Genomic DNA, 14,916 nt, shown 5'->3' on the forward strand with positions numbered 1-14,916 from the left:
CGCGCGAGCGTACAGTACACAGGATTTTCTCATTACTCGCACTATACGCTCGCTCGCGCGTATATATAAAACTTGATAAATATTTTTTTGCCGCTATAGCAGGCAGGCAGGCAGGCAGGCCCTTACCTTGCAGATATCCGAGCTGGCGTAATACTTTTCAGGCGGCGGTGGTATGGGCGGCGCATTAGACGGGTAGTCCTGTACCGGCGGAATCGGCCGGCCGAGATTGATCGTCGTATTAAGCAGAAGTGGCATAGTTGGATGCTCCTCCGGAACACCTGCGCGACGGCGGCAAGAAGAAGGGAAAAAGAGATTTAGAGGCGGCCTCGGCGTAGCATTTTTTAAAGCTTCGGGATCTAGCTTCTCTCTCTCTTTCTTTATTTTTTTTTCCTTTTCTCCTTTTTTTTTTTTTCATATTAAATTAAACTTACTGACTACGACGATAAAGTTTCGATGAGCTGCGTACTACTTTTTTTCTTTCTTTTTTGGTATAGTGTAAAGTGCGATTGTTATCGATAGAAATACAAATGACAATCGAGGCCAAGTTTCTAGCCGTTCACATCACACACAAGCACACAGGAGTAAAAGTTCGATTAAAGTAACGATTCTACGACTATCGCTTAATACTTTATAGGGTCGAAACTATATGCAAAGTCAGTATAACAAAGTCGCCCTGGCTCTCGACAAACCACCCCCGAGTGAGAGAGAGAGAGAGAGAGAGAGAAGATGAGCCGTAGCTCGCCGCCGGCGTGCCTTAGTATCTAGTCGTAGATAGCAGTGGGTAGACAATCCAATCGATCGATCTCGCTCGTTAGCTATTCCTCGGGTGAAAATTTCTCTCGCTCTCTCTCTCTCTCTCTCCGGCCAGGGATATGTAAACTTCCGCAGCTTCCATGGAATATATACATATAGTCCAGTCTCTCTTCTTCTTCTTCTTCTCTGTCTATGAGGTGTGACCCCGACAAAATAGTTCGGACTCTCTCGCGACGACGACGAGGACTCGACGACTATTCGCTCGGCTTAGATTTGCCTTCGACAAAGACTGAGTCCCTCCCTGCTCTTTCCTCTTCTACTACTACTACTACTACTACTACTACAACTACTACCTTACTGTATACCGGGGGCACGTGCACGAGCTCAATTCCGGACGACCGGGCTAGCAGACGGTAAACTTGCTCGTTACGAGTTTCTCTATATACCAAGAGAAACTATGCGCATGTGTGTGTGTGTCTGTGCGCGTGTGCATGTGTACGCCCTTGTGTTTCTCGAGCTTTCCTATATTCTGGAAATGCAGTTGTGCCATTACAGCGTATATATATAGGATACGCGCACGGAGGATATATATTTACCTTCGGCCTCCCCCCGCGCGCGCACTTGCACACTGTATTTCTTTTCGAGAGAGAGAGAGCTTCGTATTATATAGAGCTGCGCACTGCACAGCCGCTCGCGAAAGAGAGAGAGAGAGAGAGAGAGAGAGAGAGATAGAGTGTTATATGGGCGCGCGGGAGTAAATATTTCAGATGGTTTGTGCGCGACGCGCTCACCCTTGCCTTGTATATGTAGTATATACAGTGTACGTATGGAGAGCTTGTATAGCGCACGTACCGATGATTCTTTGCGTAAGACTTATTGCGATCGAGTGATACTGTAACCGTGTGCGGTGGCCCCTTCTTTTTTTTGCAGACAGGGAGAGAATTAAGTTTTTACATATTCAACGAGATCACGTAGCTCGATACTAAACTGTTAATGATTTTGACCAAGGGGATAGTGCAGGGACCGCTTTAAGTTGTTTTTTTTTTCGTATATCTAGTTTAATTATTCGTAGCTTAACAAATTGAAAAATAGTAAGTATGGGTTCTTGCTAATTTTTAATATCAATTGAGCGAATGGTCAACAAAATTACGGTGTTAAAAATATTCACGTTCAAATTAATGAAAAAGTGGAGAATAGTATATTTCTCAACGGGTGCACATAGAGTTTTGTTAAAAAACCATATCTGCACCATGTGAAGATACTATTTTTTCCTACGAGAGCCTAAAATTAGCGGCAAAGTTGCGTATTTTAGGTTAGAGTGGGAAAAATTATTTTTCCATCTCGTAATTTAAATTCATGTACACGCCTTGAAAGTCATTTGAATTAAACTTGAAAACACTATGAATCATACCAAATTTAATTTAATATAAAAATATTTCAAATGTCATTCTTTTCATTTAGATTAGTTTGTAGTTTTTTAAATTTTGTACACTTCGAATGTAAGACGAATTTATAAAATTGAGTTCAATAAAATTTCAACTAAATTAAAATTCCAATATCCACTATAGAAAATCGATGAAATCAGATAACGTGCTTGCACTTATGTGGATTATAGCACTTTGCCACTTGCAGATTTAGAGATAAAGCTACTCGCCATCTAGAGGCGGAGGCTAGTTTTTAATTATGATTGAGTTCTTATACATTTTTGGTTTTTTTTACTGTTTTTGTAAAAAAATATATCATCAAGGATAAAATTGATTATCGCAACAAATATTTTATTCTTCCCCGAAGAATCGATCTCGCCCTCAGCGCACCACCCAAAAGTCATCCGGCTCGTATTTTCATTCTTTGTAAATTGTTGACTGAACCTAGTTACGGCGCGTAGAGCGTAGCTTACTGTAGAACGTAAATAAAAAAAATACTGGCGTTACAAAGAAAAAAAAACAAACAAAAATAAAGCCCCCTTCCCGTTTCGAATGCACCATTGGCTTTTCGTTTAACGCTATACATAGCATGCAGCACAGATCCATTTGCTATGACTTCGTATACACACTATATGTGTATGTGTGTGTGTGTGTGTGTGTTCGAGCAAGCGCTGCAATCAATTCATAAACGGGGTGTATCTTGTTCGACCAGCAGTACGTCAACAAACGACGACGACGACAACAACAACGATAATAAAAGGAGCAAAAAAGAATAAAGAGCAAAAGAAAAGGAAGGGAAAAAAAACTCGCGCAGCTCTATCCCCGAGTCAATATCAAACAAGCTCGTTGCCTCGCCGGGAGAATCTCGAAATGATTGCATCTCAGGATTGCAAGTGCATCGCAGCGTTTGTATATAGCAGTAGCAGCAGCATATATGTACAGAAAGGCATGTGTACAGTCACGCTGTAGCTGCGCTGCAGGTCGTGTTTATCGTGGCACGAGTACACACACTGATGGGAGGATTATCGCACGTTGGCGTATCTGCTGCGACTCTATATATATGGCACGTATACCAAGTCGAGCGCGCGCGTGTGTGTATGTGTGTCTGGTACGCGCCGTGCACCCAACGATTGCTACTGCTGCAGTCCTATATACTCATCGCGCATAATAATATACGCGCGTATATATCTGCGCAGCTCTGCACGGATGAATATGTGTGAGTGTGTGTGCACTGCAGATACGTAATGTTACGTGCGGCGTATCCCGCGCGCGCCGTGAAATATACTATATTTCAGAAATGATTTTACTGAAAAGTTTTCCACGCTGAGGTTTTTCTTGATTTCGTCAACGTTTAAAAGTTTGTTAAAAAGCTAACTTTGCTTATGTTTTTTTTAAATTTTCGTTGTCTTTGAAACGTTTTTGAGAGATTTTTGACAATTTTCGTGAAACTTTATTTAATTCTCATAGACGTTTCATGAGATTCCACCAGATGTCTCATTGAAAACCCGCGTGTAGCAAAAATGAAACCGATCGATAAGTAAAGTAAAAAAAAGTAAAAAAAAAACAAAATTAAATATCTATCTACGAGGATTTCGATCCCTCACAGAGAAAGTTTTTTTATTTATTCTAAGAACTCAGGACTTTCCTTCTCGCATCTTGCGCTTTTCTCCCGCGCTCGTTCGTTATCCGAATAATAGTCCTGTCGTTTACATCTAGATGGCGCACTATAAACTCGCGCGAGGCAAACCGATTGATATTTAAGAAGAGCTCGGTTTATAGTTCTATCTTATGGTTTATAATTCTCAGAAAAACAAGGGACTCGTAGCCGCGTCATTTTTCCTGCGCATTATATATCCAGAGTCGCTCTCCGAAAGAGTCTATACTACAGACGCGCTCGAAATATCCATAAACAAATATATATACAGTCTCGCGCGCACCTAATATTATATAGCCCTGACTCTCATTATGCAGTGTCGAAAGAGTTTCGACCCTGCTCGACAACTGGCCTCCTGGACTTTTTGCCTATATGTATATAGGTGCACACACACGCATACGTGGAATTGACCAAAGTTTGACCCAACCCCCAGCCTCTGGAGGGCTGTATATCCGGCATTGTACAGCAGCAGCAGTCTGCCGTACATGTTTGCTCTTGGCGTTTGGCTATGATGTTTCGTTCTCTCGCTCGCGAGCGTATATATAACAAATATATAGCAGCTCTGCTGGCACACACGAGTACGTGTATATATTACGCATGCATGTGGCTCGTTGTGTGTCGACTTTATATGTGTGCGTGAGCTGTGTGTGTGTGAACGTACCGGTAGCGTTGACGGCAACGTAGTCCGAAGCAGCAGTTTTGTGAAGCTGCGGCTGGGTCATCGTCGACGTCGAATAAGTGCCCGGCTGATACTGCATCGGAAGCGGCGGACAAATTGGTCCCTTGTCCAGGCGCCCGTCCACCGAAACCTGTCAAATATAATACCGTACGGTTATACATACAATGTTTAGATATGCGGATGTAAATTACACTGCAGGCATACATATGTATTTAAATATCAACATACTCTTATGCAGTTTGTATCGTTATTATTATTATTGCATGACGTATATAGAGCCTGGCTTAAGACTATATGACATAACGAGTGACCGCCCAGCCACAGTCAGTTCTGGTCATAGCTTCCATGTATACGCTTCATCGTAGGTACTTTGTTGACCGTTCCAAGTTTGTACCGAAGCTCTCTACCTCCTCCCTCTCTCTCTTTACAAGCTAGCCGGAAGAGCAAACCGAACTCGATTGACGAGATGAATGTCAGATATTTGCGCTCTGTGCGTCGCGCAGTTTGTCCATGGCGTATATGGCGCATGTTGTACGTCGAGTAATGCGCGCGTGTATACGTTGCATCTGTATGTATGCGTAATCTTTTGATTATGACCATTGCATTTCTCGGATTATCGATTGTTGATTTATGCAGTACACATGTATACGCATAAACATATAACGCACATGTCCCACTGTGTGCGTATTGCGTATAGGTACATACGGCAGCGATCGATATTTGTACGATGGCTTTGTTGTGGTATTGTTTGACCATTTCAGGCAAGGTCAAACATTGCAATTCGTACGTTTCAAATCGATTGACAGTACCGAATGTTTACCGTTCGTATATGAAATTTTTTTTCCAACGCACGTCGCAGCGGTCTTTTTTTCCGCCCCCGTCATCAAAGAGAGCTAGCGACATTATTACAAGAGGGCATTTTTCGGGAAAAATGAGCATCCTTTGAAGATTAAGCTTTGACGATGCCTAACGACGTTAATATTACACACACCGCACGCGATAATCTTGTAAAAGATTATGTGTCACCAAAAAAAAAAGAAAAAGAAGAAAGAAAAAAGATATCAAAGCTCGTAATAGCCATTAGCCGCGGGAGTGTATGCACGCATGGCGCGAGACCAGAAAAGAGAGCGAGAGAGAAAAAACATAGCTCCTGCGCTTGAATACCCAACGCGATAACATAGAAAACGAGCGAGCTTGCGCGGGAAAAAAAGTAGCGGCCGATAATGGTCGCGCGCGCTCTGCTCGAGGCGTAAGTATTATATATACGTCGAAAATATTATAGCCTCTCTCTCTCTTTCTGGGGCCTTTTTGCTAATGTGTCGGTACACGTGTATACGTAGCATACATAAAGTGCAACGCATTTCTTATATATACACGTGAGGCCAAAGCACTGGTGGTGCCGCTGCTGCGGGCATATACGCAGCTATACACATATACACGAGATGACGGCGCGCGTGGGCGCTCTTATCTCGTCGGTACTTTGGCTTCTCTCTCACTCTCTCTCCCTCTTATTATTCGCGCATATTATATTTCTGCACAACTGACTCCTCGCGCCTATCGCGTTATGCCGCACGGAGATCTGTGTGTATAATACACATATACGAAGGAGGAGAGAATCGGCCAGGAGGAGAAGAAGCAGAAGCCTATGGGAAATTATCGGCTTGGCATCGTGCGAAAACACCTTGGAGCATGAGACTGTTGTTTACGCAAGTTACGAAAAATATTTTTATGAACAAAAAGATAATCTTTGTAAGGAAGTAGTCCAGCACAGGGTCCGACGGTACTCGTTCCTTTTACATTGTATTCTAGAATCCCTTCCGCCCGAGAGAGAGTCTGCCATCCTGGAGAGCATCAACATCTGGCTGCCTTCTCGTCTGCCCTCGCTATTTTTGCAGTCTTCGTCAGGCCCAATCAACCACCAATAACCGTGTAGTCAACGAATGTAAGTCTCTCGATTCTCTCCTGCATATGCGCCATATTATTGTATTCCCAACACGCTTGATCTCTCTCGGTCTCGTCCCCGCCTAGCCCAAACTCACGACCGTCGTATCTACCGAAATAGCCGCGGTGGCCTTATGCCGTTGTTATAATTGTACGGGAGAATGCTTCGTGCCGAGCGAACAATTATCGCATATCATTTGTAATTCTTTGCTTTCTTGTATTTTATATTATTAGGCGTCACTATCGTGACTGGCTCCCTTTTTAATAAATAGGCCTAATTATTGATTATACATTACATGATCGCGTAGATTATTTTTGGCACACTTTTTCTTCGTTCCCCGTTTATAGGACAACGGACATCTCGCCGGACAATTTAATACTTGCTTCCCGAGGGTAAACTGTTACATCTTAGATTGTCAGTTCATCAAAATCATGCCTTGACTTATACAATCATTTTCACTTGGCCACTTGCAGATTTACTGATGAATCTACTCGGCCATCTAGTGGTAAAGGCGTAAATTACTAATGATGATATTCAAGAAAAATGTATCTTTTACCTTACTCGATAACGCTCGTTTGATATTTTAGATTTTTTTTGAGAAATTTCTGATTTTGATAAAAAAAAGTACTCTGTTAAAGATAGATCGAAGATAATTTAATAGTTCATCAAAATCGTGCCTTGTAACAATTATTTTCACTTTGCCACTTGCAGATTTACAGATGAATCTACTCGGCCATCTAGTGGTGAAGACGTAAATTACTAGCAATTATAGTCAGCAAAAATGTTCAAGAATCATTGTCATAAATCGACTTAAAAAATTGAGAAACAGTATCCCCATATAAAGAATCATATATTATATAAAATCGAAAAGATGGAAGATAATATAATAGTTCATCAAAATCGTGCCTTGTATAATTATGTTAACGTTGCCACTTGCAGATTTACAAATCAATGCGTTCTCGCCATCTAGTGGTATAGGCCGGAATCAATTATTGAATTTTCATAAATTTTTTTGCACGATCAACGATCACATACAGCGATTACATACGACGATGTATATTATACAGGGGTCACCACTTTATGCATTCGCTGACACCACAAGGATGTACCGTACGGCTGGGTACGTCAAGAAGCAGCACAAAGTGAAGCTATAACGGACGAAAACGGGAGTCGTGGCGTTATATACACGAATACGTGTGCCATAGAACGGAATATAAGGGGCAGCAACAGCAGTCGAACTTTGACGGTATACACAGGCGATAGTTGTGCCGTGTGTCGTCCTACGGTGCGTGTACTCTCGCATTGAGATAAGCGAGGCAAGCATAAATAGGAGCCGAGCAAGTGTATTATGCACATAGACACACATAGACCGACGCAAACTCTTGCAGTTTCCCATGTAGCCACTTGAGAAATGAACGGAAATGGGGTCACCGATATACATACACGTATACATGGTGGTGGTGCAGCTATCGATTCGGGCGCGCGCGCGCGCGACGCGTAGTACCATTCGCAGTCGAGCTATACACTTCCTGTTCACGGAGTACGGTACGGGTAGGTATAGGTATACGTATATATGTAGGTGTAAATTTCGCTTTTCGAAAGGGATCGCTGCTTTTGCCCCCTGTATCCATAGGTATATACAGTATACACAGACGCGAGAGTCAGGCAGCAGCAGCAGCAGCAGTAGTTACCAATAGCGCACGTTTCACACTTGCCGACATCGCTAAGTGGTTGCAGCCCGTTTAGATAAGACAGACGCTCGACGCTGCTACTGCTACACCACTGCGCCGAGAGAAACCGTACGATGCTCGAGCTCTGCTCTGTAGCGCAGCGAGAACGAGAGTAGCAGCAGCAGCAGATATCCAACGGGAATTTCTTATCGCTTCGCACGCACGCACACATAGCGCACCCCCGCTGCGTCCGTTTACCGCGCGCCGCACCGTAACGTTTTCTCTCCGAAGTATAACCCTCCTCCCCTCGGAGCTAAACGGAAAAAGTTTTTCGCTTCTTCGAATCTTAGGCTGCCGCGCGTATAGATATATCGCAAGCTCTTCTTGCGCACTCGCTCGTTCGCTCGCTCGCCTACTTGGAAAACCAAAGATCTCGCTATTATGTAATGGATTTCGATAAATGTGTATGTGCGTGTGTGTGTGTGTTGGAGAGTAGCTACGTAGCGAGCGACTGCACACGTGCTCGAGGTGCGTCAGCGAAAAGAAAAAAATTCAGAATATCTTTTCGAATCGTACTTACGCAGTTTTGACGCGATCGTGTGGTGAAGCTGAATGATAGCTTCGCGCGAACATGATTTATTTTATGTAGTCATCAAGTTCATACTTAATTATACTAAGTACCGACTTTTTCACTTGCAGATTTACAGATATAAAGATACGCGCCATCTAGTGGTGAGATCTGTATGAATTACTAATTTTCAAGCATCGACGCAGAAACATTAATTCTCATTCGAAATGTATAAATTTGAGGATGAAATTAAATTTATTTAGTTAATTTTTTTATTAAAAATTATTTATAGAATCGAATTTTTGTGAAATTTGTGCAGTTTATGTAAAAAAATTGATCAGTACCTATACATTACTTTTTATTAAAGATTTCATATAAGAGTATCCTAAATAAAATTCAATATCGGTTATTTAAATTCAATGTCCAATTTCACGTTAAATCTGCATTACAATTCAAGGTTTTTTCAAACAGTGCATCCGAGTGGAAGACGAACACGCGGCCTCGTTAAGCGTGTCACTTTTCATTGACTCGTATGAATTTAATTTCAATATTTACATTTAAAAATAAAATTAACGATACGAATCTCGTGCCGCGTCTGAAAACTCGCTTTTATAAAATTATGCGCGTGACCCTGTATCGGAGACCCCCGAAAGTGCATGGTCTTTCCCCCGTCTAATTTAGACCTGCTGCTGATTCGCGCGCGTTGCACTTGCAGCACAGCCAACCTGCCTGGATACGCGTTTAAAGTTGAGTTTTAACGCGGGCCGCGCAAAAGACGTAACGGATATTCAATTCGCGCGAGCCTGTGCAGAGCAGCTCTCTTTTGGTGCGCGTCCGCATGTCATTAAAGGGCGGATGTTACATATTCAGAGAAAGGCGCTTTTGGCCCTTGCCAACAAGTGAGAGCGAGAGAGAGAGAGATAGTCGACGCGAGTCGAAAATTTCCATAATCCACTTCGTCGAGTCTCTCTTACCACGCCTATCTGTGTGTGTGTGCGAGTACTGTTGCTCTCTCACTTACACGAATAATATACGTGTATAAGTACTTGCTACTGGACGAAAGAACGCACACTCGACGATCTGTGTGCAGTAGTGCTGGCTGCTGTGACATTGCCAAGGCAGGTAAAAAAGGGAAAAATATAACGACTCGAGTTCGGGAGCTTTTATACGATAAGGCTCGGCAAATGAAGTATTCAGGCTTCATTGCTCCCTCGAGTGCTGCCATGCACCTACGAGGCTGTATAATGGATTTTATTCGAAACGGCTTGCGGATATTGCACGACAATAATATTTCTTCGCGATTGAAAAACGAAAGAAAAAAGAAAACGGATTTCGTATCGACGCGCGAATATAATTAATTAACGCGCCGCATAGCGCAATCGTGTACCACAAAGCACCGCGATCGTTCGAGTATATAACTTTGAATAATAAAGCTCATATCCGTGGCGTTGTGGAAAAGAAAAGAGAAAGGAACGAGAAGGCGAAATGCTTCAAGTCAAGTGTACCGTTTATGAGAGCTAATGCGTTGCATACGTAAACACGCCGGCATTTTTCAACGTCGTCCGAGCAAAATTGCAACCGAGCTTTGGGTACGAGACATTTATCAAAAAATAGTTCGTGCTCGAAATCATTAGCCCCGAATGTTATTTATACACTTTTCTAATTGCCTCGGTAGAAAAGAAAGATAGAAAAAATGTTTTGAGCGAGACGAGAGCTAAATAACAAACGATTAAGAGCATCAAGAAAGGATAACCTCGTGTGTTTTGAATTAATTAAAAAAGTTCGTGTAACCATGCTCTCTCTCTCTCTCTCTCTATGATTTATAATTGAAAATTCGAGCAAATACGAGAGGACACTTTTGCGCAGTTCAGAAACAATAACAGACGTATATATAGGCTTGATCTCGAGAGCCATACGCGGTAACCTTGCCTTGGCAATGTACACTCGAACGTTAATACGATTAGTAACTTTACCATGAGCCCTATAAAAGACATGCATGTGTGTGTGTTCGTGTGGACGCGGGTACGCGCATATAGATAGCGTCGAGAGTATCTCGTGTATGTGTGTGTGTGTGTGGCAAGGCAAAACAGATTATTTTAATTTGAAGCAACAAACTTGGGAACGCGACGATGGTTTAGCATGGGTAATCCAGGCCACGAATTTGCGGCCTCTCGCGCGTTCACATATTGTGTGTCGCAGCAGCACACTGTACAATCTTCGTGGCAGACCATAAAATGCCTTGTGGGCTTGTGTGCCTGTGTGCGCGTGTGGAGTGCAGCTACTACATATATACGCAATTGCCCCCGCGTGCATAGGAGTGTTGTCTTTGCGCGCGCTCCTCCGCGTGTGGGATTTATGTGCTTCGTGCGGGGAGGCTGTTTTTCTGCCGCCACCGCCATGTAAGCGCCGCGTGCGAAACCGAGCTCTGCGGGGATGGAATTATATGCGTGTATTATAGGTAGCTTCTTAAAAAACACGAGCTAAGAAAACATACGTCGCGTGCCTGTGTGTACGTTGAAAATTGAAAATCTGCTTGAAACAATGGATTCAAAACGTAACGCAAGTAAAGTGCCAAAGCTCCGACGAGCGGTAGAGCGGGCTTTCAACGAGAATATCGCATCAAAACGACGGCCTGTATTTATAACTTCACGACATCTTCGAAGCCGGCCCAACAGGCCACGTGTAAATAATTCGTCATGCCCAAGGAGCAAAAAACTGGAAAGCCTCACGAGTAATTATCGTCCGAAGCGAAGCCACTTTTTGGTAAGACCGTTTTTGCGAAGTGAATTTTTCTTGCGATCGCTCATATTTCGCTAAAATAAACTTTTTTCTGTATGTTATATACATCGTTGGATTGCATTTTTATCCAGGATTCCATAGCACTTTACAGAATTAAGATATCTGTTATCAAATTCAAATGATAGTTAAAAAGAGTTTTCGCGGGTAGCGAAGAAGGCCAGTGCGCTGTGTATAAGGAGCGTGTACGTCGCAGCTCTCTCTGCCATCAAACTTGCCAGAGCGAGCGCGCTTCTCGATCCTCGAATTCTCGATACAAGCTGCAGACATAGCGCGCTGAGTGGCTGCTGATTCCCACCGGCAGCAATTCAGTCTTCAACGATATAATATATATTTGGCGTATCTTTGCTGGGCGACGTTTCAAGACTGCTGCGGTGCAGCTCGCCCCAAACAAGAAGCCTTCATTTCGTTGAATACGGAAATCGTGTGGCGGCGGCGGCGTCGTTGGGCAGAAGAGCCGAGAGATAGCAGCTAGGGCAGCCTTATACTCTTGGCTGGTCACTACCTACACTCCATCTGCACGCGTCGCTGCACTACAATCGCTGCTATACACAGAACGACGACGAAGACGACGCTCTTACCACGACGCACACACACACTCGCGCACACAGACACACATATAATACTGGAATGTGTCGCTTTCTCCGCTGTGTGTGCAGCGCGGGGGAGAAGACTAGCGTGCGGCTAATGCCGAGGCTCCTTCCTGCCACCTTCCTTCAAGTCGCAGCTCTCGAGAGAGACGGATCGTTACGACCGGAAGGATGCGCTGCTGTATCGTAAGGCGAGCGTACTGTGTATTTCGCCTCGAGCGCTTGAATAATCATTATGCATCCGTGGTTATTATGAAGATTTCTTCTTCTTTCTCCGACAATTAGATGAGCGAGCTTGTTTTTACGTTGAGAAAGCTCGACCCGAGTCGGATATTATTTTTACCGACTCGTGAAATTCGAAGTTTAAGTTATAAAATTGTAAATTTATAATAAGGTCTTTCCTGACAAAAGAGCTCCACAATTGTCATTCGCGAGCTCCGTTATAGTGCTAATGTAACGCGAGCTTGCGGAAGTTTTCGCTATGTACTCAACGATCTTTAAATAACGTACGTCGAATGACACGTGTATACCGATCTCTGAATTGCGTAAAACGACTTAATGGTTTCATGAATATGTTTCAGATGTTGCGATCGATGTATAGAGTTCACATATCGAACACGTAAGACCAGAAAGCCATGATTGCAATTGATTGCGTAAGGATGCACTCGAGTGGTATACGCCACTCGTGCCTCGTCTCGAGAACTTGCGAGTCTACTTGGCGTGTACTTTATATACCCTCCTCCCACTTACGATTTCTAAACGTAATATTTTGGTACCTCACGAGGATTCTCTTTGAGCGCGTCTCGCGATCTCTCTATACTCATTACAAATATCTATCGAGTACCGAGTACATTATATTGTACGCGAAAACTTGCCCATCCGCGCGCGCGCGAGAGAGAGGCAAAGAGGAGCGCAACGTGACATTTCGAGATAAATCGAATGGAAAACTTTTGCCGCGCGTAGACCTGCGAGTAATGGAACAATTTCATTACTTCTATTCAATTTGTAATATAGTTTTTGAAGAGGAAAGTTGCTGCGCGCGCGCTGGCACGAAAGAAATAATCCTTTCATTATAATTCAAAACAGAGTTTCAGCAAGTCCACTTGATGACGAACCCGGGGCCAACTATTTTATTACTTCTACTTTATTAGTGTGTACCAGCTCTCGCTTTCTCTCTCTCTCCTACTCGAGTTTCTCTCTTTTTCTCCCTCTCTCTCTCTCTCTCTCTCGGGTAACTTTTACCTCGTCTACTTACCAGTTGGTCGAAATCGTGACATTAGTAGCGGAAGAACTTCTCCTTACATAATGATCTTCGACTGTGTACGTGTATGTGTGCGTCTGTGCGTGTGAGAGACGGAGGGAGGGAGGGAGAGACAACCGAGAGAAGAGAAAGAGAGGAAGTGAGAAAGAGTAAACTACACTCTCGATTTAGCTGCATCCAGACCGCCGTTGGCCTCGACCAGCAGATTAAAGCCGATTAAGTCGCTTGAAAAACTCCTTGCTCTCCGACGCTTACATAAAAAAAAAAAGAAAAGCAGCAGTAACTTGATGAAAATTGCGCCGCGCGGAGAGAGAGAGAGAGAGAGAGAGAGAGAGAGAGAGAGAGAATCCAGCGCAAGCAGCAAGTAGTAGTTTTCTAAACCGATGTAACCCTTTTTAATCTCGCGCTGTATATTTCATACGCGCTTGACTGCGTAAAATGAGAAATTTTTGTGAAAATATTCACCCGCGCGCAACGGGTTGCGTGAGAAAAAGAAAAAGAGGCTGCAGCTGCTTGCAACAAAACACCGCGACGTCTTTTACGAGCGGAAATTTTAATATTCGGTAATCGTCCGTGCTTCATCGACGACAAGAACTAACTCGCGCTCGCGAGTTCGAGTAAAGATATCATTGTGTGCCGCACAGTCGTGTTCAACGATCGTAATTGGCCGATCCAGCAAACAGCAGCAGCAGCAGCAGCCTCCGCGTTTCGAGGGCAAACTTCGAACGTTCGGAAAAAAGCAGCGCGCTTCCGTAACTTTTAAACATTTTTTCATACTTTCCGGCCTCTTTGCTATTAGGAACAATTGAACGAGCTCAAATTTCATATTCTTGCGCGTAAAAGCTCGCTACGCTCGCGCTCATTTCTCACTTTCAATTCCACGCGGCTGACTTCTTCAAAAGTATACGCGCGGGTTAAAAGGTAAACGCGCTGCAGCAGTCAGCCAGCCACGGGTTCGCAAAAAAAGAAGGGAAGGAAAGGAAAAAATTAAGTGCGAGAAAAAAAGTTACACGGCAGACGCCGCCGCCGCCGCTGCTGCTGCTGCTCTGCCATTTTTCTTTAAATGAAAATTTAATTTTTCAGCTGCTTGCCCTTGAGAAGCTCGCGCGCGCCATTACCGCGCACCGCCAACTTATATACACGGTTTGAAAGAAGCGCAAGCTCATTTGCTAAAAAGGTCAAGAAAGGTAGGTAGGTAGGAAATGTACGTATTTTTCTTTCGCCGAGACGTAAAATAATTTCTCTAACAAGCATCGGCAAAGGTGCCCCCCCCGACTCGCAACGCGCATACATTATATGTAATACCTAACGCTGCTGCGCGTGCACGAGTATAAGAAAAGGGACAAGTTTACCCTCTCTCGCGTCTAGTATCCATGTCGACGTGTACGAGTCGGCGAGACGCGAGCTCGAGCTCCAAACTTTGGGCGCCGATAATTAATGACGACTGTAAGTCAAAAATGAGCTCTCCTCGTGAAACTTGTTAATGAAGCCGAAAACAAATGGATTAGTTGCAAATACCCAACATCATCGCGTCTCGTAAACAAGTATACGCGCGGTATAAGTAGAGTCACTGTAGAGT

At 43.7% G+C, this 14,916-nt stretch overlaps 1 protein-coding gene across 1 annotated transcript in view; it reads right to left on the reverse strand.

The window, feature by feature from the left end:
* LOC106651713 (discoidin domain-containing receptor 2-like) overlaps positions 1 to 14,916 on the reverse strand; it is a 159,400-nt gene that overhangs the window by 11,469 nt on the left and 133,015 nt on the right. Inside the window, exons 12-13 of the mRNA XM_023460904.1 lie at positions 4,493 to 4,640; positions 127 to 278 (exon numbers count right to left, since the gene is read on the reverse strand). Coding sequence (XP_023316672.1) covers positions 127 to 278; positions 4,493 to 4,640 — 300 coding nt within the window. The remainder of the gene's footprint in view (positions 1 to 126; positions 279 to 4,492; positions 4,641 to 14,916) is intronic.

This window comes from Trichogramma pretiosum, unplaced genomic scaffold, assembly GCF_000599845.2.
Source record: "Trichogramma pretiosum strain Unisexual culture from Peru unplaced genomic scaffold, Tpre_2.0 scaffold129, whole genome shotgun sequence".
In the NCBI taxonomy this organism is placed as follows: Eukaryota; Metazoa; Arthropoda; class Insecta; order Hymenoptera; family Trichogrammatidae; genus Trichogramma; species Trichogramma pretiosum.